General features: G+C 40.2%; 1 protein-coding gene and 1 pseudogene across 4 annotated transcripts in view; both read left to right on the top strand.

Annotated features, from left to right (window-relative positions):
- Positions 1 to 24901, top strand: part of KLF8 (KLF transcription factor 8) — a 358727-nt gene that overhangs the window by 269422 nt on the left and 64404 nt on the right. Inside the window, exon 1 of one of the 4 annotated variants that reach the window (XM_067023450.1) lies at positions 17205 to 17245. The exons of the other annotated variants lie outside the window; for them this stretch is intronic. Within the exon in view, the coding sequence (XP_066879551.1) occupies positions 17239 to 17245 (7 nt within the window). The 5' untranslated portion in view covers positions 17205 to 17238. Of the gene's footprint in view, positions 1 to 17204; positions 17246 to 24901 lie in introns of those variants that run through there. 4 annotated transcript variants of the gene reach the window in all.
- Positions 23204 to 24461, top strand: LOC131748815 (transcription factor Spi-C pseudogene; annotated as a pseudogene).

Raw genomic sequence — 24901 nt, 5'->3', positions numbered from 1 at the left:
TAATCTTGGTTGTAGATTTTTCCCTTTCATCACTTTAAATATGTCCTTCCACTCCGTTCTGGCTTGCAGAGTTTCTGCTGAAAGATCAGATGTTAACCTTATGGGGATTCCCTTGTATGTTATTTGTTGTTTTTCACTTGCTAATTTTAATATTTTTCCTTTGTATTTGTTTTTTGATAGTTTGATTAATATGTGTCTTGGCATGTTTCTCCTTGGATTTATCCTGTATGGGACTCTCTGTGCTTCCTGGGCTTGATTGACTATTTCCTTCCCGATATTACTGAAGTTTTCAACTATAATCTCTTCAAATATTTTCTCAGTTTCTTTCTTTTTTTCTTCTTCTTCTTCTGAGACCCCTATATTTGGAATATTGGTGCATTTAATGCTGTCCCAGATGTCTCTGAGACTGTCCTCAATTCTTTTCATTCCTTTTTCTTTCTTCTGCTCTCCAGCAGTTATTTCCACTCTTTTATCTTCCAGGTCACTTATCTTTTCTTCTGCCTCAGGTATTCTGCTATTGATTCCTTCTGCAGTATTTTTAATTTCATTTATTTTGTTGTTCATCATTGTTTGTTTGTTGTTCAGTTCTTCTAGGTCCTTGTTAAATGTTTCTTGTGTTTTCTCCATTCTATTTTCAAGATTTTTGTATCATCTTTATTATTATTACTCTCAAATTCCTTTTCATGTAGACTGCCTAATTCCTCTTCTTTTGTTTCTTCTAGTGGGTTTTTACTTTGCTCCTTCATCTGCTGCATATTTCTCTTTCTCATTTTGTCTAACTTTCTGTGTTTGGAGTGTCCTTTTTGCTGTCTGTAAGTTTGTATTTGCCATTATTTTTAGTGTCAGCCTCCAGTGTATGAGGTTGCTTCAGTGGGTTGTGTAGGTTTCCTGGTGGAGGGTACTCGTGCCTGTGTTCTGGTGGATGAGGCTGGATCTTGTCTCTCTGGTGGGCAGGACTGTATCTGGTGGTGTGTTTTGAGGTGTCTGTGAACCATTATGATTTTAGTCAGCCTCTCTTCTAATAAGTGATGTTGTTTTCCTGTCGTTCTAACTGTTTGGCATGGGGTGTCCAGCACTGAAGCTTGCTGGCTTTGCATGTAGCTGGGTCTTAGTGTTGAGATGACAATCTCTGGGAGAGATATATCCGTTTGTTTTTACATGGGCCTGGTTTGTTTCTTGTGGTCCATTGTCATGGACTTGGACCCCCACCTCAGAGGCTTATGCCTGACACCCAGCCTGAGCACCAGGACCCTGCCAGCCACATGGCTCAGAAGAAAAGGAAGAGACAAAAATAAACAAAATGAAATACAAAGACAAAAAAAAAAAAAAAAAAAAAAAACGAGCAGACTGAACCCTAGGACAAATGGTAAAAGCAAACCTATACAGACAATACCACAGAAAGAAGCATACACATACACACTCACAAAAAGAGAAATAAATGAACAACAAAAAATATATAAATATATATATAAAGGAAGAGAGCAACCAAACCAATAAACAAAGCCACCAATGATAATAGATACTAAACCAAGATAAACATAAAACCAGCATCAAATTAGATGCAGAAAGCACACACCAAGTCTGCAGTGCTCTCAAAGTCCACCGCCTCATTTTTGGGAACATTCATTTTCTATTCATGTATTCTTCAGTTGCAGCCTTTATCAAGTTGATTGTGGGGATTTTACCTGCTGCTCCTGAAGGCTTCATGGAGAAATTTCCCTTTTTCTTCTTTGTTCACACATCTCCTGGGGTTCAGCTTTGGTTTTGGCCCTGCCTCTGAGTGTAGGCTACCCTCAGGAGTCTGTTCCCTTCCCAGAGAGGAGGGGCTTAAAGCAGTGGCTGATTCGGGCTCTTTTGCTCACTCAGTCTGGGGGTAGGTAGGCTTATGGTAGTTATAATTGGAATGCGAGGCGATCCTGAGGCAGCAGAGGCTGGTGTGATCTTGCACCAGCCTGAGGTATGCTGTGTGTTCTCCCAGGGTACTTGTCCCTGAATCACGGGACCCTGGCAATGGCTTGCTTCACAGACTCCTGGGGAGTGTGGATAATGACCTGTCATTGCAGACAGGATTCTTGCTGGCAGTGGCAGCAGTGTTAATGGTTCATGACCATCTCTGGGGTCCAGGGTGATAACCATGCCTCACGCCTCTCTCTGGAGCTCACTTAGGCAGTGCTCTGCCTTCTGTGGGCCTACAGGTAAGGAATCCCCTCTCTTTGTGCCCCCCAAAACAAAAGTGTTTTGCCTCTCTGGCAGGTCCAGACTTTTTCCTGGACTCCCTCTCAGCTAGCCATGACACACTAGCCCCCTTCAGGCTGTGTTCACACAGCCCACCTCAGTCCTCTTCCTGGGGTCTGACCTCTGAAGCCCAAGCCTCAGCTCTCAACCCCCACCGCCCCGTTGGGTAAGCAGACAAGCCTCTCAAGCTGGTGAGTGCTCATCAGCACTGATCCTTTGTGTGGAATCTCTCAGCTTTGCCCTCTGCACCCCTGTTGCTGTTCTCCCCTTCATGGCTCTGAAGCTTCCCCCTTGACCACCTCCCGTCTTGATCAGTGAAGGGGCTTCCTAGTGTGTGGAAACTTTTCCTCCTTCACAGCTCCCTCCCAGAGGTGCAGGTCCTGTCCTTATTCTTTTGTCTCTGTTTTTTCTTTTTTCTTTTGTCCTACCCAGGTACGTGGGGAGTTTCTTGCCTTTTGGGAAGTCTGAGGTCTTCTGCCAGCATTCAGTAGGTGTTCTGTAGTATTTGTTCCATATGTAGATGTATTTTTGATGTATTTATGGAGAGAAAGGTGATCACCACGTCTTACTCCTCCACCATCTTGATAGTCTCTACAAATAGACTTTTGAGGACCTAACTTTCTTCTCACATTGCTTAGGCCTTTATTCTCAATTATACTGTTGTTAGCCTGGGTCATCTGGTGGTAGTGTTATCTTAGATGACAAAGTATATATATGACCAATTACTGTTGCTAATCAGAGACCCACAGACAGTGGGATCCTCACACTGATGCATGAAGTCATCGACCATATCTGAAAATATTTCTATGGCAGTTTCACAGAGACAACAACATAGTCACCTGATGATGCCTTGTGGTATAGTGAATCATGCATCAGCTTTGAGATCAGTCAGAGCTAGGTTACAATTCTGGCTCTACCAAAAAATAGCTATGTGACATTGAGTCTCAGTGTGCTAATCATTAAAAATTGCCTACTTAATATGGGCCATATATATAAAGATTAAATGAAATAATATAGTTAACTTAATAGTTAACATTCATTGAGTGTGCACAACGTGCCAGAGATTGTTTTAAGTAATTTATGGATGCTCTTTTTTAATCTTTGCTATAATCCTATAACATAGTATTATTAGTTGAATTGTGTCTCCCCTTCCAAACTTCATATGTTGAAGTCCCAACCCCCAGTATAACAGATGTAATTTCTTAAGATAAGGTCATTAGGGTGGACCCTAATCCAATGTGACTAGTGTCCTTATAAACAGGGAAATTTTGACATAGAGATGTGTGTAAAGGGAAGGTGATGTGAAAAGACATATAAAGAAATCACCCATTTACAAACTAAGGAGAAAGACCTGGAATAGATACTTCCCTCACAGCCCACAGAGGGAACCAACCCTGCTAACATCTTGATTTTGGACTCCCAGCCTCCAGAATTGTTAGACAATAAATTTATGTTATTTAAGCCAACAGTTGTGGAACTTTATTATGTCAGCCATAGCAAACTACTATACATAGGTAGGTACTACTATTAGACTCATTTTACAGGGGAAGAAGCAGAGGCACAGAGAGATTAAGTAACTTACTCAAGTCATAGAGCCAGGAGTGGAACTCAGGCAGTCTAACTCCAAAGTTTACCCTCTTAACTACTACCTTATACTGCCTTCCATGCACAAGTACATCTCAAATACCAGTTTCATATTTGACACATAACAGGTGTTCAACACATGTCAGTGGCCTTCCAATTTAGAAATATAACTATTGCTAAGTTATATGCTATAGGACAGAGGTAGGTGGCCAGTTTGGTCAGTAGACTATGAGTCTCTTACACACAATGAGCAAATCTTAATTCACTGTGGAATCTCCAGAGTCTATGAAATAAGATGTATCACATATTAAGTGCTCAGTAGTTATTTGCTCTTCTTGTTCTTATCAAGAGAATGTAACTAACAAATTGAGACTACCACTATTACATTGGTGATATGTATGTTAAATGAACAAGTCCTCACTATTTTAGAGATGGCTAATTCAATAAGAGTTGGTTGGAGGATTCAAGAGAAGTTGTTTTGAAAAAAAGAAAGAAAAAATTGGCTGAAAACTAAACAAATCTCCCCTAATTAAATGCAAAATGCTGCTAGAACAGAACCCCAAGTAGAAGCTCTGAAAAAATGTTTTTATATAAAGTAGAACAATACCTGAAGTCTGCAGAAGCAATCAGTGCTCTATAAGGTTTAGGTCCTCTACAGTGAGCATGCAACTCTTCAGAAACCCACATATCCAATATCTTACTTGGCATTGCCACAAAGCACCTCAAACTCAACACATCCAAAACCAAACTCATTATCTTCCCTCCCTAAATATGGTTCTTTTACATTGTTCCTCAGTGAATGACTTCATTATCCAGTTGCTCAAGTTAGAATTCTAAGAATCATCTTGGACATTTCCCTCTCCCTCACCTCCAATATTAACTCCCTTACCAAATTCTGTTGATAGAACCTCCTAAGTTTCTCTAAAATCAGTATCATTCTCTGCATCTTTACTGCCTCTACCTAAGGTATAATCTAAGCTATGATCTAAATTATAATCATTTATTGCTGAACTCCTGCACCTCCTAACTTGTTTCACCTAATTTACCACAGCCCCCTCCAATCTGATCTCCACATTACAGCCAAAGATACATTTCAAAATACATATCTGATTATGTTGCTCCTCTGCTAAAAATATTTAGTGGCTCTTTGGAGAAAAACAAAACTCTTAAGATCTCTGTGAACTCCTGTATAGTCTGGCCACTTCCTATATCTCCAGCCTCAACGTGTACTACTCTCTCACTTTCCTCCAACCTCTGTGGCTTCTTGGGTTTTTGGACATATATAAAACCCTATATGTAAGATCCTAATGCTGCCAGACCTTTGCCCATGATATTTCTTCTTCCTGTGTACTCCCTCTTGGCCTAGTTAGTGTTTACTCAACCTCAGGTAAGCTTTCTCTGATCTTCCTTGCTACCTCAAATCTCTCCCATAGCAAATAATATGTGCCAAACAAATATGAACTTGTGCACAATGGTTTTCACAATGGTAGTGAATGTGTGTGTTGCCTATTTGAAGAGCATAACTAATAGCAAAAATTAGTACATGGTGATTTTCTGTCTTGGAGGCATACTCAAGGGTAGTAAGCCACATTCTGGCCATGATTTCATATGTAGAATGCCCATTAGAAACAAGAACCTCTCCACTACAATTCTGGTGCTGTGGAAGAATTTATTATTGGGAGTGTTTTCCTGATAGAATCCATTAGAACTAAATTAGAGGCTAATTGCTCCAGGTTCTAACTAACTGGGGTTGTAGAATCCAGGATTCTTCCATGTCATCTTCAATTGTACCTTTAAAAGGCTGATGATATTCGGTGGACCCAAGAGTTAGAACAAAAGGTATTATGGAGGGGATTTCTGCCCCTCTCAGCCCAGTAGCCTAGTAGACATTTCTTCTGGAGATTTTAATGAACTTTCTGAACAGAGGGAATTATGCCTTTGAGATAAGAAAACAACACTGGAGTTAACAGATATTCTGACAGGCAGAACATTGAAATGAAGAAGTAAATTAGGATTGGTAATATGGAAAGGGATTAATGAGAAAGGGACAGTACACTGAAGAAGGATTGATGGTGGGTAGGAGGTCCTAGCTTATAGGTCCCTGGCTGTAGCTGGGGTCACTTGCTGCAGACCAAGTGGGAGTGAAATCACTGCTAGAGATGTAATTGGCAGACTCCCAACAACCAGTTGGGTCTGAAATTGGACTACTGATCATCCATTGCAGCAGTTGTCCTAGTAAGAAGCAGAATCATCTGACTCGCATCACATACCAACGGCAGAAAGGAAAGCCTATACCAATGCCTGTATCTGTACAGAGAGGATCCAAAGGTAACCTATTTCTAGGGGCAGTGATGACGAACCTTGATGCTTTGATTAAATTAATTTAGAACTCTGTAAGTGTCTGAGGTACCAGATAGTGTCCAAACTCTCCTCTGCTAAAAACAGAAGTAGTGAGGTAACATACCTAGGCTAGAGTTCTGGGACCTGAATCCAGAGTTTGGGTTAGAGTGATGGAAAGCAAAGAGTACTGCTCAGTAGAAGATATATTTTGGGGTCTGATGAAAACAATCCTTTTTCTGATTCAAAACATGATCTGTGGTAAGAACTCATAAGTAAGCTGGCTGTGTCCTATATACAAAGCTAGCAATAAACATACTGCCAATGTCTCATCTTAAAACTAATAATCTTTCCCTTTTATTACAAGCAGATCATCATTCTACCTGAGCAATATACTATGAAGGTCAAAAAGACTCATAATGTTTTAGTAACATAATCAAACTAGAATGTAAAAGTTAATCTAACATACGTTTACTGATACACATAATTGCTATTTAGGCTCACTGTAATTAGGCATAAATAGTAAGGAAAGTTGAAAGGCCAAGGAAAATTTTAATTCTTTTAATTTAACCCTAGATAAATTGGGGGGGGATCTCCTTTCCAGAAGCTCTCTATACAGGTTTGTAGAAATGCAAAAGGGTTTGTGAGGATTAGGTTAGGCTTTCACTTTAACAGAGTAAAGATGTAGGATTAGAGAATCTAGAGTCAGTTTAGGGAAGGGGGTCTACATGGGGCCAGACCTCACAGTGGTCAAAGGAATCTGGTTTACTTCTTTTTGTTGAAATTCTCAGAATATTTTTAAATGAAATATCAGAAATGTCTGCAAAATTGTGGTATGTTTTAAATTATCACATTAAACAAAATGACATTTTTAATAAGCATGCATAATACAATGTTATTCACAAGATTTTAAAAAATTCTTATATATAAATATTAAAAATAGTGTATCACAGGAAGTGTCCAATCATGGGCTCCACATTTGAATTTATATGATGAATCTTTCAATGCTGCAATTTGGCAATAAAGGGAAATTTGAAATTTGATGTCTTTAGGGAATGTGAAGCCTTGGCCAAGTGACTTTTTTAGGCTCTGCCTGTGATAGGCTATTGAAGGAATCTAAAGCTGTTTGGAGACCTCTCTGAAGAATGAGCATCTGACTCATTTTTTTCTCAGACTGAAAATAACCTCCAAAAAATATGATCCTTAGCTATCATAAGGCTAGAATCCAGGGATATCCAGGTTTAAACCAATGCTAGATATGCCCACTGACCTCCAGCCTCTCTCCAGTATCCTCTCCTTCTCCCATTTACATTGCTGTCTTCCCCATCCACTCAATTCAAAATGGGTGAATTAAAAAGCCTGAGACTGAGCATTGGGAAGCAGTAGAGGTTAAGCACACACAAGCACACTCTGGCATGTACTTGGTTATAAGACTGAGGGTGCTTGCATGGATTAAATAAAGCCAGTATTGGGCTTATCACAGTGCTCTACCAATGTTAATGGTGATGATGATGATGATGATGATTTATTCTCTCCAGTTGTGTTCTTCAGAGCCACCTTTGTCTTCAGCTACCTTTTTCATCAGTGGGCCTTCAGCTCCTATCCCGGGCAAAATGAGAATCTCAGTGATGTAGTGAGGAGTAAATGAGGTAATGACTATAAAGTGCTTAGCAATGCAGTAGGTACTCAGAATATGGTGGTCATTATTATTAGCTGCTTCTATAAAATGGAAAAAAATAATTAACTATAGAAAGCATTCTTTGTTCTGAAAATCAACAAAAAGTACTCCCTATGGATCAGTCAACTGTTGATTTCTAAAACCTGTAGAGCAATACGGGATAGCAGGATATATGTTACCAGTACCCTAATGAGCAAAACTCAGACCATTAGTTTTCCAAGTATGGTACCCAGAATGGCAGCATCAGCATAACCTGGGAACTTGCTAGAAATGAAAATTCTTAGGTCTCACCCACAACCTACTAAATCAGAAACCCTGGGGGTAGGACCCTGCAATCTGTTTTTAACAAGATGTCCAGGTGATTCTAATGCACACTCAAATGTGAGAATCATGATATACTGGAGTTTTAAATGCTGTCACAAAATCTTGATTCTGTGCAAGGCACTTTCTCACAAATACTGTGCATTTCTGATACTCTAAACTGAGAACAGTAATATTGACTGGAATTGTCTGGACTAATTTTAAAGCAAATTCATAATGCAAAAATAACTCCACAACAAATGGCCTTTTTGGTCACCATGGAATAGTGCATCCTGCTTCATTCCTACTGGGGTCATTAGATGAGACTTCCCTGTTCAAAACTTGTGCAGGTTTAAAATAGGTTCTTACTCATATCTCTAGAACTTATTTCTGAGGATACTGAGGCTTGTCCCATGTTCTTTTGTTCCAGACAAAATCAGGATAACTAAAAGGGGTGATATGGTATGTGATCTTGGCAAAGTTACTTAAGTTCTCTCTGCTTTAATTTCCTCATCTGTAAAATAAGGATAATGGCACTTACAGTATTGTTGCAGGAATTAAATGTCTTTCTACAGATAAAGGGTTTGGAAGAATGACTATACACTATTCATATGTGTTGTTATTATTATTATTACAGCGATGTAGACTAATTTCAGCCCTAAGCTCTTTACTCAATTATTATGAATGGGAAAAACCTACTCCACTTTACCCTACCCCCATTACTATGACCCCTTGCCATCCAGGCACATTCAGGACCTTTATAGAGGAGAGGAGTCAAAGATGAACACTTAGCAAAAAAAACAAAACAAAAAAACAAAAAAACAGATGAGGATATTATTCAGTTAGCTTGTCAGTGAGGTAACAAATATTCATTGAGCATCTATTCTCTTCCAAGCAGTGGACTACATCTGAGAGTAAAATTGACCTGGATTCTGCCTTCACAAACAAAGAAGTCTAGGGACTTCTCTGGGGGTCCAGTGGTTAAGAGTCTGCACTCCCAATGCAGGGGACATGAGTTTGATCCCTGGTCGGAGAACTGAGGCCCTGCATGCTACATGGCATGGCCAAAAAAAAAAAAAAAAGAGGTCTAGTGGGAGAGACAGGTAAAGAAAAAGTAATCACACAAATGCACAACATACCCAATTAAAAAGTGTGGTTATTGCTACTAAGGAAAATTGTTCTGCCAAATGTATAAGGGGGGAAGGGACATTCAACCAGAATTCCTGTACTTTGGCTTGCAAAGCATTGTCCAGATCAGGTGGCAAGTCCTGGTTGAGGAGATGAGACTAGGGAAAATGTATGAAACATCTATGAAGCCCTTTCTTGTAGGTCACACTAAGAGGTTTTAGCTTTTATCTTGAGGGCAATAAGATACCTTTGAGAAATTTCTGATTTTGTAATAATCAATCCTAGCTGCAGTGCATGAGAGCAAAAGTAGAGACAGGGAGACTAATTAGGAGTTTATTTTGATAAGCTACATAAGAAATGATGTGAGTGGTTCCTATTACTAGTATTACATATACATGCTACTTGAGTATCCTTTCTTTAAGCTGATGTGATTCAGGCAAGTGAGGGGAGGGTTATGATAAGATGCTGATTTACAAACAATTCATCTGAGTTGTTTTATTCTAATTATAGAAATAGTACAAATTTGTTACAGAAAATTTAGAAAACAAAGTATAAAAAAGGAAACAAACTTCCCATAATCCTTCAACTACCTACAAATTTAATTCAACATCCAACTCAAATATATTTTCCAATTATAAAAGTAATACATGTTCATTATAGAAAAATTTTTAAAAAACAAAATTGTATTATAATTCTACTGCTATCCTTTTTTAATACTAAAATGTGTTTATTTCTGTGGTAAAAATGTGTGGCATGTATGTTGAACAAAAATGAAATGATAGTGTAAGTGTACTTTTGTGCCCTATTTTTACATTTAACATTATTATATAAATATTTTCCATGGTCACTGAGAATATTTGAAAACCTTAAATTTGAATAACTCTGTAGTCATATGCATGCACTATAATTTAGCTACCCAACATCTTGTTGTGAACATTCAGATTCTTTCCAACTTTTCATTGTTATATTTAAATCTGGGATGAGCTTCCTTTGACCCCATCTCTGCTTTTCTGGTAATAGAGGTATACTCATCCTTGCACTTGCTTACCTGGTAAACAATAAGGGGAAGTACCTCGGTCTCTGTGAGACAGCATCTCTAGCCTGGGAGTTCTGATCATTTTTCTGTAACCGACCAAGAAAACAGGTTGTTGAAAGTATGGAAACCATATTATACAGGGGATGGATTAAGCAATCAGGGATGTTTATGGGAGGGAAAAGAAGGTAAGACATTTCAGAGACCATGACATGGAAGAAGGAGTAGACTTACTTTTTGTTTTTCCATGGGTCAGTCCCAGGATGCACAGGTAGAAATTTCAAAAAACATATTTCAGTTCAACATAATAATAGCAAAAATTTGTTTAGTGCTTAGTCTGTGCCAAGTTCTGTTCTAAGCATGTTATATGTATATGTATTAAATTATATAATCCTCTCAATATCCTATGAGATAGGTACTATTATTATTCCTGTCTTACAGATGAGGACACCAAGGCCCAGATACATTAAATAACTTGTTCAGGGTCACACAGCTAGCAAGTGGTGAAATCAGAATTTACACTGAGACATGTGGCTCTAAATTATTCCATTCCACCAACTTTTACTGAATACTTGTTATATGACAAGTACTGTGCAAAGAGCTAAAAATATATAGATGATTGAACTACTGATGATTGAACTCCTAACCTCAAGGGACTGACAGTCAAATAAATGAAACTGTCATATAAAAAGATAGGTATACTATAATGTGGTGAGTCTTATGAAAGAATTATGTCAGAGTCCTATAAGGGCTAGAAAATACCCCCTTAGCCCAAACTGGAGGTTCAAGGAAAACTTGCTGTAGAAATGTGTTCAGAAATAGTATAAGGGTTCATCCAAGCTCAGTGGAAAACATCCATGTTATATTAGCAATTCTGTCATGGGTATAGGAGGAGGAGGAGGCAGGATTGCTATACATTTATTTATTTGGAGGTTAGACCCTCCTTTAAACCAAAGTGTCTAATAAAGGAGCTCCTGAATTGGGAAGATAATTGGGTTCAATCATTGTTTGCTAAAGTTCAGTTATTTACATTTCACCTTCATGACTTAGACCATATCTGAGTATTAGCTGTACTGTTATTTACTTAGTATGCTTCCTTAAATAAACTGACTTATTTTACTAAAAAATTGCATCAAAAATAGCACTACCATAAGTAGAAAGCCAGTCTAACTCCCCATAAATAGAAGGCAACCATTAAAATACATGCATACTATTAGAAAATAGTTAACTCTGTACTGCCTAAGATAATCCTTCATACCACTAGGGGTATGCCTAAGACATGTTGAAAAATGCTGAATGAAATGATCTCTTCAGGCCCTTCCTACAACAACATTCTGTGCTTGGGTGACTAACTCTTGCCTCTAGTGTATGTTTCAACTGTTTTATTTTCATCATATTTGTGTATATTTTTCCAGCTGTTCTTCACATAGTCCTGATCATTTCAGCTATGTGTTTACACCATGTAAACAGGTGTAGTTGCCTATATCCCCATGACATACTATAGATTCACTTCCCAGATCAAACTATTTGTCTCACTTTATGAAGTGAATTACCACTGCTAATCTGCACTTTTAAATTCACTACTAGCCTGACCTGAAAAGGTAATGTCCTGTCATTGTGGCTTAATGGTAGGCTGCTACAACTATATTTGTGATATTGACTTGAGAGGAAAGACCTACCACAATACAGGGCCATTTGGACAAACAAAGAACAGAGGAAGGAAAGAATAAAGGTGCAATACCTCAATAGGTATGTTAGTGGAAAGGTTTTAAGAAAGCACCGAAGACATACTCCCCATCTGCTTTCTTCTCTGCCTCTTACTTTCTCAGGGAAGTGATAAGACTACAAAAGGCTGTAGGGTGAAAGCCATTCTCTCACTAGTTTGGGGGACAGCGGTAGATGGACACAACCCATCTGTTAGGAAAGTGAGAGCTACTTGTGGTAATGCAAGGATGATAATCGTGAGTCTGCTTTGCGGGAGAGGGCTGCAGTGCCCTGGTGCCTCTCTGAATCCAGCTCAGTGATAAAGAAGTTCCTGTTCTATTTATACATTTCCTTAGACAATCTAGTATATTTATTTGTTTAATATGAAAGCAAGAATGCAAGTCTTTTTCTTCTATACTCAGTAGAATCCTTCCCCGACTCAGGAATATACATTTTGGGGACCAGGCCAAGGATGTTATTCCTTTCCTGCAGATGAGGCTGAGGATCCCAGTTTTTCTGCTTTGGCTTGGTTGCCTATTATAAAGCCTCTTCCCTCCTCCAATTTATAGGTATGGTAGCATCTAGGGTCTAAATAGTGTGAAAAGTCCACACACAAACACACACACACACACCCTACACACATACACACCCCTAGTCAATCTCTGCTCATAAAGTTAGCAGCCTGAGGTACAACTAAACTCGTGGATGGTAGCAGGCCTGCTAGAGCTTGCCTAGGATGGTGTTCTTCCAAGAGAATGTCAAAGCCTGGTCACATGCTCCTGGCCCATTGGCCATTCCTAAGGTAAATTTAGTCATGCTTCTGAATGTCTCTAGCAAGCAGTTTAGTTATTAATTTTTATAAGTTATTCATATATACAAATATGGGAGTTATGGGAAACATGGCGGCATGTTTCCAATATCTGTGTCCAGAAAGGGACGCAATCTAAAGCTAGTAGATTTTGGGCTTCCCTGGTGGCGCAGTGGTTGAGAATCCGCCTGCCAATGCAGGGGACACGGGTTCGTGCCCCGGTCCGGGAGGATCCCGCATGCCGCGGAGCGGCTGGGCCCGTGAGCCATGGCCGCTGAACCGGTGCGTCCGGAGCCTGTGCTCCGCAACGGGAGAGGCCACAACAGTGAGAGGCCCGCATACCCCCCCTCCAAAAAAAAAAAAAAGTAATATAAAGCTAGTAGATTTAAGAGCTGCCATTGTCAAGAATAATAGTTATCCTATCTTGAGTGCTTTCTTTGTGTGAGGTACTTTGCTTTGTAGGCTATAATCTCATTGGGGGCAGTTCCAGGTCTTGTGGGGCCTGAAACTTATACAACTTTGGGGATCCTCTTTAAGAAAAACACAGTTTGATCACTCTCAGTGTCTTGAAAAAGGGCCATTCAAATGAAGGGCCTTGAAGCTCAAACTTCATTAATTTCACTGTAAAGCCACCTCTGCATCTTTTAAAATCTTTTGACAATTCTGAGAAGTATTAGCAGTATACCTTTAAAAGAAATAGGTGAGGAAACTGACTTTTAGACAAGTGAGGTCACTTGCCCAAGGTTGTACAGTTTGTAAGCTAAGTCATTGTTTTTCTCCCACAATTTCTTTCCAGGCTTTCTCTTCTCAGCTAACTGGATTTCCTTCTCTAAAATATCCTTATCCTTTGCTGGCAGAACTTAGCACTGTCTTCTGGCATGTGTGAGGAACTTAACACTTGTTCAACATTAGCAGAGGGGCAAAAGGTCTCCTTCTAGCTGAGCTCACAGGGGGAATATTCCCTCTGGGGAACTGCAGAACAAGAAAAAAGTGGGTGACGAGGGCGATATTTTTCCTATTAGATCTGAGCTATGCACTACTTTCAGCTACACTTCTGTTGTTCCATGAACAACAGTGACTTAAGAATGCAGGCTTTTCTGTTCATATACAACTTGACTTCCCCAGACCAGCTCTACCCTGTTGGGCCCCTATCTCCCCTTGCTCTCCCCTCCCTTCCTCACTTCACCCTATTCTGCCCCACCTTCCCTGCCCCACCTTCCTCTCAGCCCAAGCTCCCCAAGACTTCTCTTTTGTTGTTGTTCTACTGGGAGCAAGGAGGGTGGAGTCCTCTTACTGAGGCTTTTCCTCCCCTCCCTCCAGCCCTCAGACTGGGCTCCACCCTAGTAGTTTGTCAGCTGGCTTTCAAGAAAAGGAGGAGGAGAGGCAGGAGGATGAAGAGGAGGAAGAGGGAAAGGGAAAAACAGCGTTTCTTGGGCCCTGACACCTGGAGTATCTGCATATTTCTTAGCTGTTGTTCATTGGTTCCCTGCTTAATTTAACTCTTACATCCCTCATCTGACTCTGGTTATAAAGAGGAAAGCACAGGCTGCTACTTCAAGCAGACAGTCTCCTTAAGCCTTCGGGTTTGATGAAAGGAGTTGAAGGTATTGCAGGTCACTGGTTTATTTCTTAAGGAAGCTAATACAAAGGAGAGTCTGTGTTGCTTCTGGAAGGAGAGGGAAACTGATCTCAATTTATACTTCTCCATATGTGTTCCCCCATACCATTTCCTGTGACTTACATAGCCACTTGCTGATTATTGATGTGTCAAGAGGCAAAGAATATAAAGGAAAAGTCCTGCCTTTGCAATTAGCTGTGATATAAAAACATATATATATATATATACTCAATAAGTGTATATATGTATACACATATGGTGTAGAACAGTTTGGCACATAGTTAATGGTCAATAACTATTATTATTGTTAAAAATAATACCTGGCACCCAGGTTACAGAGATGATAACATCTTGTGCCTAACTTCAGGGACTTTATAGTCTAGTATGGGCAAGCAATTATATCAACAAATATGTGCCCTGAGGTAGAGAAGGGCACAGAGGAAGTGATGGTTAGTTCTGCCTGAAGGAATTAAGTAAGGAGGGGAGATGATCTTGAATCAGTCCTTTCAAGGAGGTAGACAGAGAGCTTAGGCCATTTGAGAAAGAGTAAGAAAAGTGAGCCAAAGCATAAGGATGGAAATAACCTGGCATTCTCGGGGATTTGTAATACAGGTAAGGCCCAGGAAATCAGCAAAAGCTCTGCTGCCTGAGAGGTAGGCAGGATCCAGATCACAGCAAATTAAAGGATGAGTCCCAGAGTGTTGCCTTGGATGTTGGGGTACATGGTGATGTCATTCAGGTAAACTAGAGGAGGAATAACCGAGTTTGGGGTGGAATAAGAAAAGATGAGACAGTTAGAGACATTCTGGCAGCAATATCAAGCGAGTGGGCATATATGTGTTGGGAAGTACTGGGCTGTGAACCTCAGTTTTCTTATTTTTAAAAGAGGGCTTAGGAATTCCCTGGAGGCCAAAAAAATAAAGGAGGGCCTTGGAGAATGTAATAGCACCTATTCTCCAGGGTTGTTATCAGGAATAAATGAGAAATGATGAATGTAAAAACACCTAGCCTAGTGACTTGCCCATATCAGGTGCTGAATACACAGTAGCTATTATTATTTCTCCTGCCTCTCTGCTCCCTCCTTCTCTCTGCTTTGTTTCTTCTCTCTTCTTTCCTCCCCTTTAAAAGAACTGTGGTAGCAAAGAGGCAGTGAAAAAGGCCTGTGGTTGCCTGTGACTTCCTGGCCCCCTATTAAATGGTTTAGACAGGGACTTTCAAGCGAGGGCAAAGAAATCCTGAAATGTGGCTGATTTGCTATGGATTCAGTTCCACAGGGATCTTCCACAATGCCTGGAAGAGAGGCCAACTCAGGGGTTTGAGGACTCTATTCTTAGAGGTCTGGTATTTGGGAGACTAAAAAGAACCTTTCTGTATTCACAGTTCCTTCATCTCCTCCTTTTTCCCTTCCCACCCTTTCACCCTCACCTTCTTCCCTTATCTCTTGCTAGAAAATGCCCCCAGTTCCATTCTCCTTTGCTCTTAGTCTCCTCCCTAAGAAGATACTGTGACTTCGTTGTCCTTGCTAGTGTCACACTGTTACCATGGAGAACTAGGACTGTAAATATTATTCAGTTGCCAGCTTTCTTGCTTTTCCTCTTCCCTATTCCTCCCTTCCTATACAGCCCTCACCCCCAATTCCCACATCCCTTTCACCCTCCTTCAGCTTAACACGCAAATGGATAGGTGACCAAACGGTGTGCTTGCAAGCCTCTTTGAGAATAAGGAACTGAAATTGATTGAGTTGTACGTGCTGCTTCTGGAGACTGCCTCCAGGGACAAGACCAGAGCTCTCCACCCTGGGCCCCGCCCCACCCCCTCCCTTCTCCCTCCTTGGTCTCAGCACCCCCCTTCTCCACCTCATTCCACTCTTCACTCTCCTCTAGTGGCCACCTGTCCCTTTTAAGGAACTCCACCCTCAGGATAGTCACACCTCTTCTCTGGGTCTAGCTGGGCACGAGGCAAGTCACCCCACCCACTCGGGTTGCCCAGCTAGCACAGTTGGTACTGACCCTCATGAACGTGAGGTCCCCAGTGGGGCAGCTAGGTACACCCAAGGAACCTCTCTCTAGAGTACCCACACGAGTCCTTGACGTTTTTTGCTGAAGCCCCTGTCCTAGACGAGGGTGCCCCTATGTGTTTCCACCAATCGTAGGCATTTGCCCCTCCCTTCTTTCTTTAAGGAAGGCTTTGGGGTGTGCAGCAGCAACAATGGCAGTAAAGGGATCCTCTTGTAGTATATTCTCCTGGGTTCCTGTCTTGAAGGAGTCCTCCGCCTCAACTTTGTATTCAAATACTGCTTCGGGGTTTGGGTTGGTTTTCTTAGCTATTAGCCCCGGCACTCTCCTTAAGGGTGTGTGGAGTTCAGAGTGGGTTTGGCCGGAACTGAATTGGTAGAGGTGAAAGGGGAACGGAGAATCCTCAACCTTGGCCACTTGGGCCCAGCGAACCCACTTTATTTTTAGCCGAGGAAAAGAGCTAAAAGAGCATTGCAGCAAGGGGAAGATTCTTTTTAGGAAGTCGGTTTTGCTGGCTCCCCAGTTTGGGGTTGGATGCTTGAGAGCTTTGTTTCCCTTGTTTCGAGGGTGGCCCAGCTGGGTCTGAATCGACTCTGTCGGCTCTGGCCCTCCTCCTCATTTCCAGCCAGGAGAAAAAGAGGAGGTGGGGGGCCGAGAAAGAGAAGGCAAGAGCGAGCCGCCTGGCGCGCTGTCAGACAGGGGCGGGTGTGAGGGAAACAGCTGTCTTGCGATCAGGAGTATGAGCCTCTCAGAGGACCGCATGAGCTCCGGACACTTCAGGAGTCCCCAGCCAGTGACATGGGCGGTAAGTGACTCGGGAAATAGAACCCACCCACTCCCATCTCCTCCCTCTAGATTCTATCCCCCATCCCACCCCCACTCCTCACTTTTATAGGTTTTAGAAGAGGGAGTGCGGCGGGGGCGGTGGGGAGAGAAGGGTACAAACATTATATGGAATCAAATGAAACTCAAGGGAAAATGACTGCTAAAGGGCTGAGCAAAGAGGGGTTCGGAATGGGAGGAGTACTTTGGGGAGCCTCGTAGGAGAAATGAACAGGGGCACGAATGGATGGATTTCTTTAATTTAATCCGCCCTGGTTTGGCGCTTTCATTTTTCCTTCAGGGGTAAGGTTTGTCTTTGACTTAACCCCACACAACCAAAGTTGCTACCAGAGAGAACGGGATTCGGAAGGCCAACGTTCCAAGGTAACCCCCCTAAATAGTAGCAGGTACCTAGATATGCTTGTAAAAGGAAGGAGAAGAGCAGGGGCTTAAGGTTTGAGCCGAGGCTATTGAACGGCGAGGCCCTGAAGGCAGCCGCTGGGGAGGAGCTGCTTTGGGCGTGCCGGCTCTCTAAGGAGGGGCTGGGCATGGTTGGAGGAGAAAGCATAGGCCCTGCCCTGGCTCTTTAAAACGTGGCTAAGGCGGTTGGTTTGTCTATGTAGGTGGAAGATTGGCCCGAATTGCTGGGATTGCTAAAGAGTATCGAATGCAATGGTCACTTAGAAGAGCTGCCTTTTTGTGGGCTTTTTTATGTTTAACTCTAAGAATTTGGGGAAAAATAAATCACAAAATAAATAAAACTTATTCTTTGGAAAAATAAATACAAACAGATGGTCAAGGGAACGATCCTTTATTTCCTTTTGTTCTGTCTACATTGTAAAAGAAAAGCATTTATTAAGCAGCATTCTGATGGCACTCAATGTGATAATAACTAGGCAAAGAGAATAATCTCCAAATTTGGATTTGAAGCTGATGGAGACTATGATGGTTGGGGCAACAGGCAGATCTGCTTTGAAATCCTAATGCCACCACTTACTAGCCGTGTGACCCTGGGCATTGCTTTTCTCCACTAGACAATGTGGATGTATAATCTTAAAGATATTTGGGTAGATTAAATACCTTAGTGTATGTGACAGAGGCTGCCACTCCATGTATATCTTAGTTTCACTTCCTTTTCCTACTCAGTTTGAGACTCTTTCTCTGGAGCACCACTGATAGAATTAGTGTTTTGCTGTCATTAAAACACCTTCCAGGGGGTGAAAGGAGACCTTGGAATATTGAATTAGCTTGCCCAAAGTCTGAAGCTAGAACAAAGGTTTTGCTTGCTACTGATTTAACATTGTTCCCACTGGACTTTAGCACCTCTGAGAGAAAGGGCCACTAGCCTGCCTTTCCCCTCATTCTTTGGACAACTTAACTAGGATGATATAACCAACAGGACCTTTGGACAACAGAAATCAGTGACTTACAAATGACCTCATCCCATTCTTCAGATTTTTTGGGGGGGACCCTTATATATGAAGGTTGTTAATTTTTGGTGACTGTTGGGAACACAGAGAATGGCTGGGAACAGTGTCTTCAGGTTGGCTTGGAGGGCAGACAGGCAAAAAACATAGGAAGGGAAGAAACATAAACTCAAAAGTAAAAGTGATAGGTGAATCTAGTCCATCCTCAAGACCACACTAGTTAATGGCTCTATTTTCAGAGCTCTGGGGAGCCATAGGTACCTCTCATTAGGGCTTTCAGGATATATTGGAAAGAAAACTGGGGAAAAAACATGAACTAGATTACCATCACCATTTCTTCAAATCCCCCCAACCCCTATCATCCTAGTATAAGCATTTCTGAAATGGGACCCTTGTTGGTTCAGTTAATTGAATTCCAATAACCAAGTCACCAAGCCTAGTCTAGTCATCTTTCATCTCTCCGGATTGTGTGTATCCAGTGGTGAGGGAGATCAACCTTTTCTCATTCTGGCAGGGGCATTTTTATTATGTGACACATTTATATATTCACCCTGGCCTTGAGTCAGTTCTAGTTTATTGTCTCACTTACACTGATGAGTAATAAGATTGCCTTTGGATATATAATTCATTTAGCAAATATGTGTTGGCATACTGTGTCAGGCACTGATAAAATTGTTAAAAACTCATTTTCTGGGCTTCCCTGGTGGCGCAGTGGTTGAGAGTCCGCCTGCCGTTGCAGGGAACACGAGTTCGTGCCCCGGTCCGGGAAGACCCCACATACCGCGGAGTGGCTGGGCCCGTGAGCCATGGCCGCTGAGCCTGCACGTCCAGAGCCTGTGCTCCACAACGGAAGAAGCCACAGCAGTGAGAGGCCCGCGTACTGCAAAAAATAAAAAATAAAACAACAACTCATTTTCTATTCCTCCATCTTAAATGGCTTCTTTTTGTCTACCCCCCATTTAAACCTCAATCTTCTTTCAAGTCCTATTTTAGTCCTTAGCCCCCACATAAAGCTTTCCTTATCTCCTCAGCTATTCCTTAGAAATTGTACATCACTGTCTGTTCTGCTCAGTGGATACTTATAAATGAACTGCTTTGTAATGTATTTGTTTTTATGATTTTTTTCCTTAAAACAGTATTTATAATATTCCTCTCATTATTAATCCCAAATCAAATGCCATTTGTATGAAAATTTACCTGATCCTTGCATATAAAAATAAACTCTTTTGAGCTTCCGTATCACTTTACCCACGTTATCTGGAACCTACACAACTCTATTCCTTGTATTTTAGTCATTTCTGTACATATCTAAGCTCTTACCCACTTTCTAGACAGAAAGGTGCTTGAGGATATTATTTTGATTGTATCTTCAAAGTACTTACCCAATTAACTTTCTCATGTAAACACGGGGTACATATATTATAGATGATCTTCTAAGATTTAGCTCCAAAATATCATTTTTTTGTCAGTGAAGGAAAACTTGATTGGGATGATTTTTTTTTTTTTTTTGCGGTTAGTAGCCATTCCTATTTCTTCTTCCATGAAATGTCTATTCAAATCTTCTGCTCCATTTTTTATTTTTTTAACATCTTTGTTGGAGTATAATTGCTTTACAATGGCATGTTAGTTTCTGCTTTACAACAAAGTGAATCAGTTATACATATACATATGTTCCCATATCTCTTCTCTCTTGCATCTCCCTCCCTCCGACCCTCCCTATCCCACCCCTCTAGGTGGTCACAAAGCACAGAGCTGATCTCCCTGTGCCATGCAGCTACTTCCCACTAGCTATCTATTTTATGTTTGTCAGTGTATATATGTCCATTCCACTCTCTCACTTTGTCACAGCTTACCCTTCCCCCTCCCCATATCCTCAAGTCCATTCTCTAGTAGGTCTGTGTCTTTATTCCCATCTTACCCCTAGGTTCTTCATGACCTTTTTTTTTCTTAGCTTCCATATATATGTGTTAGCATACGGTATTTGTTCATCTCTTTCTGACTTACTTCACTCTGTATGACAGACTCTAGGTCCATCCACCTCACTAAAAATAACTCAGTTTCATTTCTTTTTATGGCTGAGTAATATTCCATTGTATATATGTGCCACATCTTCTTTATCCATTCATCCGATGATGGACACTTAGGTTGCTTCCATCTCCTGGCTATTGTAAATAGAGCTGCAATGAACATTTTGGTACATGACTCTTTTTGAATTATGGTTTTCTCAGGGTATATGCCCAGTAGTGGGATTGCTGGGTAGTATGGTAGTTCTATTTGTAGTTTTTTAAGGAACCTCCACACTGTTCTCCATAGTGGCTGTATCAATTTACATTCCTACCAGCAGTGCAAGAGGGTTCCCTTTTCTCCACACCCTCTCCAGCATTTATTGTTTGTAGATTTTTTGATTATGTCCATTCTGACCAGTGTGAGATGATATCTCATTGTAGTTTTGATTTGCATTTCTCTAATGATTAATGATGTTGAGCATTCTTTCATGTGTTTGTTGACAATCTGTATATCTTCTTTGGAGAAATGTCTATTTAGGTCTTCTGCCCATTTTTGGATTGAGTTGTTTGGTTTTCTGTTATTGAGCTGCATGAGATGCTTGTAAATTTTGGAGATCAATCCTTTGTCAGTTGCTTCATTTGCAAATATTTTCTCCCATTCTGAGGGTTGTCTTTTGGTCTTGTTTATGGTTTCCTTTGCTGTGCATATGCTTTTAAGTTTCATGAGGTCCCATTTGTTTATTTTTGTTTTTATTTCCATTTCTCTAGGAGGTGGGTTATGATTGGGATGATTGAGCTAGATGATCATCTAATACAGTTGTCATCTCATTACTAAGTAGAGTGTGAATGAATGACATTGTCATATCAGGTTCATTAGTTTATCCAAAGATGAAATGAAACCTTGTTTGATGTACTTTCTGATTCTCATATAATAATGTGTTCAGTTCAGGTTGTATAGCTGAAGTTGGGTTTTTGTTGTATTTATTGTCCCCAACTCAGCTTTATCATCTAGCCTCAGTTTTCTCACATCTAAAATAATACAGTAATCTGTGATTATAAATAATGTAAATAAAACATTGGACTCCGTACCTAACTTCTAATACATATTTCTTAAGTGGAGGGTCTCATCATTTTGTTACTTAGAGTAGTTTATTTTATTTAAACGTTGTTTGGTTTTTGGACAAAAGGAAGGTAATTAAGTGAGACAGGAAGCTGGATTTAAAAGTCTGTAACAAGCTTGACGCTTTGTATAAAAAATTAAAGATATCTGTGTACTTAGACACAATAGATGTAATGTGGGCAAAGCAAACTCTGGAAGTATTAAACACTTTAAATTAAGGAGCTATAACCTAACTCTAGAGCCAAATCCAGGTATTTGATACCAATCCAGGTATCAAATCACTAGCATTTTGATATTTTGTTGTAACCTCAAACTCATTATTTCTAAAATAGAATCCATCATTACCCCTAGACTCTTCCCCTACCTCTCACTCAAGACTTCTTTTCATTTACCTGGTCCCTCAATTTACCATCATCATAATCTTGGTGAAGTTATTTAAACTCTGAACTTGAGTTTTCTCATCTTTGCACTGAGGATAATAGTAGAAAGTACCTCATAGGGTTGCATTAAGGAATAAATGTGCTAATTTTGTAAAGCACTTAGAAGAATGCATGATAGTGTAGTAAGAAATGGGGAAACATAGTTGTTGTGGTTCCCATATTCCATGCTCAAACTGCTGGCATCAATTCTCTTCCTCAGTTTCCCTGTCTACTTGGTTGCCAAGGACAATTTTTTTTTCCCTTTGTATCTGGCGTCATTTCCTTACTTTTTATTCTAACTACCACCACTTTAATTTAGTCCAGAGGTACAACCAATTAGCCTACAGACCAAATACAGCCTATACATGTGTTTTGTTCCCCCTACATTGATAAAACTTTCATTTAAAAAAAATTTAAATTAATAATGCATTACACAACCCTCAAAATTCAAAATATACAAAGTGATATACAATGAAGAGTCTCCCTCCTAGTCTTGTCCCCTAGTTGCTTCAGACAACTAAAGTTATCTGTTTATTGGAAATTCTTCCAATAAAGACATTTTATGCATATCAAACAAATGAGTATTTTTCTCCCCCTTTCCTTTTATACACGGATAGTAACACACTCTGCATATTGTTCTACACCTTGCTTTGTCTACTTAAAAATATACTTTGGAGACCTTTCCATATCTGTATGTAAAGAAATATCTCATTCTCTTGTGTGACTGTATAGTTTCTCACTACATGGATGAGCCACAATTTATTTAAACAGTTTTTCTATTGAATGCTGTTTAAGATATTTACAAACTTTTGCAGTGTCATTTGTAATAACAATAAAAACTTTATAAGTATGTGTATTAGTCTGCTAGGGCTGCCGTAACAAAACACTATATAGACTGGGTGGCTTAAACAACAGAAATTTATTTTCTTACAGTTCTGGGGACTGGAAGTCAGAGATCAGAGTACCAGCATGATCAGGTTCTGGTTAGGGCCCTCTTCCTGGCTTTCAGATGGCTGCCTTCTCCCTGTGTGCTCATATGACCTCTTCTTTGTGCTCCTGGAGAAAAAGAGTGAGCTCCCTGATGTCTCTTCTTATAAGGACACTAATCCCATTGGAGGAAGACCCTACCATTATGACCTCATTTAACCTTAATTACTTCCATAAAAGCCTTATCTCCAGATACAGTCACACTGAGGGTTGGGAGTTCAACATATGAATTTGGGGAGGGACACAATTCACTCTGTAGCAGTATTTCAATTTGCCCAGACCCACACATTTAAAAAATGGTTGATTGCCAACATTTTAAAAATCATACTTTGAAGCGTGTTGCAGACCTGCGCTTCAGAGGGGAAGTTATTTCCACCTGGAGTATACCTAAATGTTAGATTGGTCTCTGATGGACAGAATTGTCAATTTATTAATGAAGCATGGCTTGTTTTGAACAAAGACAAGCTGGGTCAAGCATTTGAAGATGCTTTTGAAGTACTGAGGCAACATTCAACTGGTGATCTTCAGTACTCCTCAGATTAAAAAAATTACCTGGCTTTCATCAACCACTGTTCTCATGTCAGAGGAAATTCCAACAGCTTTGGTGTGCTGCCCACATAGGAACTGGTCTACAATTGGAGGACAGTAATAAACAGTGCTGCGGATCTCTATTTTGAAGGAAATATCATCAGTTTCTTCAGAATATCCCTGAAAACCAGCTGGTGCAACCTACTCTTCTCCAACAAAAGAGAGGAAAAGGCAGGAAGAAGCTCTGACTGCTTGAATACCTTCATGAATCCCTGTGTAATCCTGAGATGGATCTTGTATTCAATGGATAGATCAAACCAAAGGCATCTTTCAGGTTGTATCAAAAAACAAAGAAAAAGTTGCCCAATTTGGGGGGAAAAGAAAAGGCAACCGGAAGACCATGACTTACCAGAAAATGGCCAGGGCACTGAGGAATTATGAAAGAACTGGGGAAGTCATCAAAATCCGGATAAAGTAAATTTACCAATTCAGTGAGGCCATTCTCCAAAGACTGTCTCCATCTTACTTCTTGGAAGAAGAGATCTTCTACTCACAGCATGTTCAACCTGATCAAGGATATCTCAGTTTAAATAACTGGAATGCATATTATAATTATACATACACCACTTACCATGATCTAAGTCACACTGATTGCAAAATATACTCTTATATATCAAAACTTTCTAGCATCAGAAATCCCTACAAGTTTTAGGAGTTTTCACTGAAAGCAAATACTGAAAAACAAAACAAAAAAACCAAACTTAATTATTGCTATCTTTTATGGAGTAGCATAAAATCTATAATAACTTGGTGAAAAATTTTGCCAGTGAACAACTTTAAAATGATCAAGTCCCATTTGAAAATATAGACTAAATGTCCTTCCTTTTACTATTGTCTATGTAATACTTACTTCTAGATTAATAATGCTAGTGGAGATGCTTTGATTTACATATTTATTTAAACAATATTTTCCTGTCATACACTCAGCCAAAAAAAATTATTCTAACATGTATCCAACAGCTTTAGCAACAAAACAAAAAAAATGATTGCCTGTGATAGTGTTCTTGCTAAATTACATTCATGGCTTTAAACATTTCAGTGACTAAAACTAGAACTGCCATATGATCCAGAAATTCCACTCCTGGGTATACA

The sequence above is a fragment of the Kogia breviceps genome, chromosome X (assembly GCF_026419965.1).
Source record: "Kogia breviceps isolate mKogBre1 chromosome X, mKogBre1 haplotype 1, whole genome shotgun sequence".
Classification (NCBI taxonomy): domain Eukaryota; kingdom Metazoa; phylum Chordata; class Mammalia; order Artiodactyla; family Physeteridae; genus Kogia; species Kogia breviceps.
This window is presented reverse-complemented; position numbering and strand designations above follow the sequence as displayed.